The 3,532-nt window shown below is 59.2% G+C and overlaps 1 protein-coding gene across 1 annotated transcript in view; it reads right to left on the bottom strand.

Moving 5' to 3' along the window:
* LAMC3 (laminin, gamma 3) overlaps positions 1–3,202 on the bottom strand; it is a 12,856-nt gene extending 9,654 nt beyond the window's left edge. Inside the window, 10 exon segments of the mRNA XM_009075486.1 lie at positions 538–596; positions 598–663; positions 871–969; positions 1,050–1,082; positions 1,084–1,165; positions 1,340–1,359; positions 1,361–1,517; positions 1,910–2,076; positions 2,586–2,716; positions 2,879–3,202. Of these exon segments, the coding sequence (XP_009073734.1) occupies positions 538–596; positions 598–663; positions 871–969; positions 1,050–1,082; positions 1,084–1,165; positions 1,340–1,359; positions 1,361–1,517; positions 1,910–2,076; positions 2,586–2,716; positions 2,879–3,202 (1,138 nt within the window).
* Between the last annotated feature and the right edge of the window lie 330 nt (positions 3,203–3,532).

Genomic DNA, 3,532 nt, shown 5'->3' with positions numbered 1-3,532 from the left:
AGGATGCGCGGCAGATGGCAGGGTTTCCCCGAGCATCCCGCACACATCCAGCCCTGCCAGCGCAGCACTGGCTGCAGCAGGGCAAGAGCATCCCATCCCTTTCTCCTGCCCACCCTGACACATCGCAGCCAAGGACGGGGCGAGGAGGGAATAAGGGGGAAAGTTCCCAGCAGGCTCCGTCTTTTTAGTTTTTATCTTTCTGAGCTGGTTTTTAGTGTTTCTGGTATGGTGGGACAGTTGTGCCTGGCCCCACAGCCCTTCCTGTGCCATGCACAGCCCCAGGAGACGGTAGGCATTGATTGATGCCACAGGGAGCCAGGAAGAGTCCATCCCTGTGGAGCTGGGGGCAAAAGCAGAGGTTTAACCCTAAAATAGAGGTAAGCCAGAGAAAATCCCTCCAGCCATCACCACCAGTTAGCTCCAAAGTGGGAGGCTCAGCCCCAAAGAGGGGTGCTTAGTCCCACCCTTCCCAGACTTTTTCGTCTGGAGTTGGCACAGCTGTGCCCTCTGTTTCACCTGGAGCTGGGGGGTTGGTACCTTGGCTGAAGTCAGAGCAGATGTGAGTCTCCTCGTAGCCATCTGCTGCCGTGCAGGCAGTACGAGAAGCAGCTGGGGCAGCCGATGGGGTTGTGGGGCTGCAAGTTAAACCAGCCTGGCTGGCACCTGGGTGCAGGGAGGAAACAGGAGCAGGTGGCACAGGGCAAGAAGAGAGCTGCAGGGGACCACGGCAGCATTCCAGTGCAGAGCACTGATGGCAGCTCCTAGTGAGCCCCGTCCAGTGGTTTAGAGGGATGCAGCCAAGTCTTGGCATTGATCCCACACTGGAAAGAGACAGTGGTCCCGTTCCCATCCCAGGGCCACAGTGCTTACCTGTTGCACAAATGACCCTCCACCCTTTCCTTGCAGGTGCAGTGCCCTGTGTTGGGATCGCAGGTGCCCACACTGCCTGCTGGGTTGCATGTGCAGGGTCTGGATGGGACAAGATGAAGGCATGAGATGAGCTCTGGTCCCATCCTGCTGTTCCTTCTTGGGGCTAGGCTCCTCCTCACCTGCAGCCACCTTCGCTGAGGCTGTGGTAACCATTTGCAGCGCTCACACTTCCAGCCAGTCACATTGGCTTTGCAGAGACAGGTCCCTGAGCTATCACACTGAGGGTGCAGGGAGCCTGCAGGGACACAACCACCCCTAAGGCTCAACCCCAGCCAAGGAGAAACACAGGGCAGGGGGAGAGATGGGTAGATCCTGAACTAAGAGAACCCACCGAAACCATCCCTCCCATCACATCCCGGCTGGGCAGTGGTTTTGCAGCCAGATCCTGGCTGGGCACAACCTCACCCACCTGCAGGGTGGCAGTGGCACTGCCTGTGGCTCCCAGCGGTAGTGGTTCTGCCGGCAGTGCTCGCAGTGGGGTCCAGCCGTGTTGTCACGGCAGTTGAGACAGTGCCCCCCGTGCCCACTGCGCCGGTACAGCTCCCGGTCATAGAAACACTCCTCGGAGCGGCCGCTGCAGTTGCAAGCTGAGGGGAGACAGGAGGAGGGGTCAGAAACTGGGGGCCACTGGGCTCACCCAGGGGTTACAGCATCCCGTGGCGTTGGATGAGCCAGAGGGCCCTCTTGGTTCAGCTGTGTGAGCTTTGGGCAGTTCCTCTGTCGTTGGAAGCAGAGGTGGGTGCAGCACTATGCATGGAGCAGATGGCTACACTCATAGGGTATGGAAATGAGGAATCCTCGGGGTGCTGCTGTGAAGGAGAGCCCTGGGGTGCAAATGCCCCGCCCCTGCCTTACAACACGGGAGAGACTTCCCATGCAGGAAGGGCAGGAGCTGCTGGATAAGTTGATGCAGCACTAGTGCAGCCCCTTGGGACCAGTGACACGCAATGACCATGGAGCCAGCCCAGGACATACTCACGGAGACACTCGTTGGCAGCCTCAGCAGTGCCACGTGCCCAGGGCCGGTCCTGGTAGAAGGGCTGGCAGCGCTCGCAGTCGACACCGGCTGTGTGATGCTGGCACACACAGACCAACTTCCCAGCCTCGTCCGGGGCACACTCACTGGCATGGCCATTGCATTTGCACCTGCAGTGAGACCCCAGTGTGAGGGAGAGCTCTGGGCACCAGCGTAGGCAGCAGGACAATGGGATGGTGCTCAGGCTGTGTGACTCTGCTACTGGGCTGGCCATGGGGTGAAAGCAGCTTGGGCTGTGCTGCAGTTGAGTCTGCCCATCACGTCCCTGAGGCATTCCCAGCCTGGCCAGCTGGGAGGTCACACGCTGAGGGTGGCCCATGCAAGATGCTAACCAGTTCCAGCTGCTGACCCCAGAGGTGGGACAGCAGCTACAAGGGCTGCTGGCTGACTGGGACAGCCTTGGCCCCACTGCCTGGGGTGAGCAGACAGCTCTCACCAGGATGGAGAGATTTCCCACTCCTCCCAGCTCTGGTTTACACACAGAGGAAGCCACATCTGGGTGGTTTTTCCCAAAATCGTAATTCAAACAAGACTGAGGTGGGGGAGCAGCTGCCCCAGCCTCACAGCCCCAGGAAGGTCCCCATACTCCTGCCCTCACCCTGGTCCAGCTGTCCCTCACCTGCCACCAACAGAGAAGTCAGAGATGGCATAGTAGTATGACTGCAGCACCTTGGGGTCCTTGAAGATGTCATCCCCAAATGTGTTGAGCCGGTTCAAGGAGATGAGCAGGTCAGTGACTGTCACCCACTCCTGCAGGGGACATGGGGAAGGCACCTTGGTGAGGGGTCAGGGCCACCAGATCCCACCCCAACCAGGATGCTGGGCATTCCCAGTGCTTTTACCCTGATGGGTGCAAGAGTGCTCTCCATCTCAGGAGTCCATACACCCATCCCATTCCCACCCTGGCAGCACCTGCAGCGCTGGGCTTCCATCAAAATTGTAGGCGCTGGGCCGTCCCTCAAGGGTGGAGAAGGCCACGTTGCCACCACTCAGAGGTGAGATGTCACTGAATTCATCGCTGCAGAAAGCCACCTGCTCATCCTCCCCAGGCCGCAGGTAGTGCCGCGGGCGCTTCCCGTAGGTCTTCTCACAGGATGCACTGTAGTACTGGAAGGGCACCCAGGGCCCCTCGGCACGGCTGCGCTTGTAGATGGCAAAGCTCTCGGGGCGGCTGGTGTGAAACTTCAGCCGCACGTAGGTGATCTCGTAGGCTTTGCCTGTGGACAGACCCACCATGCTGTGACTCTCTTCCAGACACCCAGTGGGCACCACAGCCTAAATTATGCCAGAACCCCATCCCACTGCACTGTCCTCTTCTGTCTGCCACAGCTAAAAGAGGAGGAATCACCATACAGCTGTTCTTAACAAGCTCCTCCTTGCCGCAGCCCAAACCCCATCCAGCTCCAAGCTGGCTCTCACCCCAACACAGCACCCAACCCTTGTGTGGGTGCAGTGGATGGGTTGCATGGACAAGTAGCCGCTGCAAATCCAAGCTCTATCCAACAGCAAGTGTGAAAGCAGCACTGAGAGCATCCCCAGGGCAGTGGTGTCTCAGGGATGGAGAGC

This window comes from Acanthisitta chloris, unplaced genomic scaffold, assembly GCF_000695815.1.
Source record: "Acanthisitta chloris isolate BGI_N310 unplaced genomic scaffold, ASM69581v1 scaffold34215, whole genome shotgun sequence".
Lineage (NCBI taxonomy): Eukaryota > Metazoa > Chordata > Aves > Passeriformes > Acanthisittidae > Acanthisitta > Acanthisitta chloris.
Note: the sequence above shows the minus strand (reverse complement) of the source record. Positions and strands in the feature narration are given on the sequence as shown.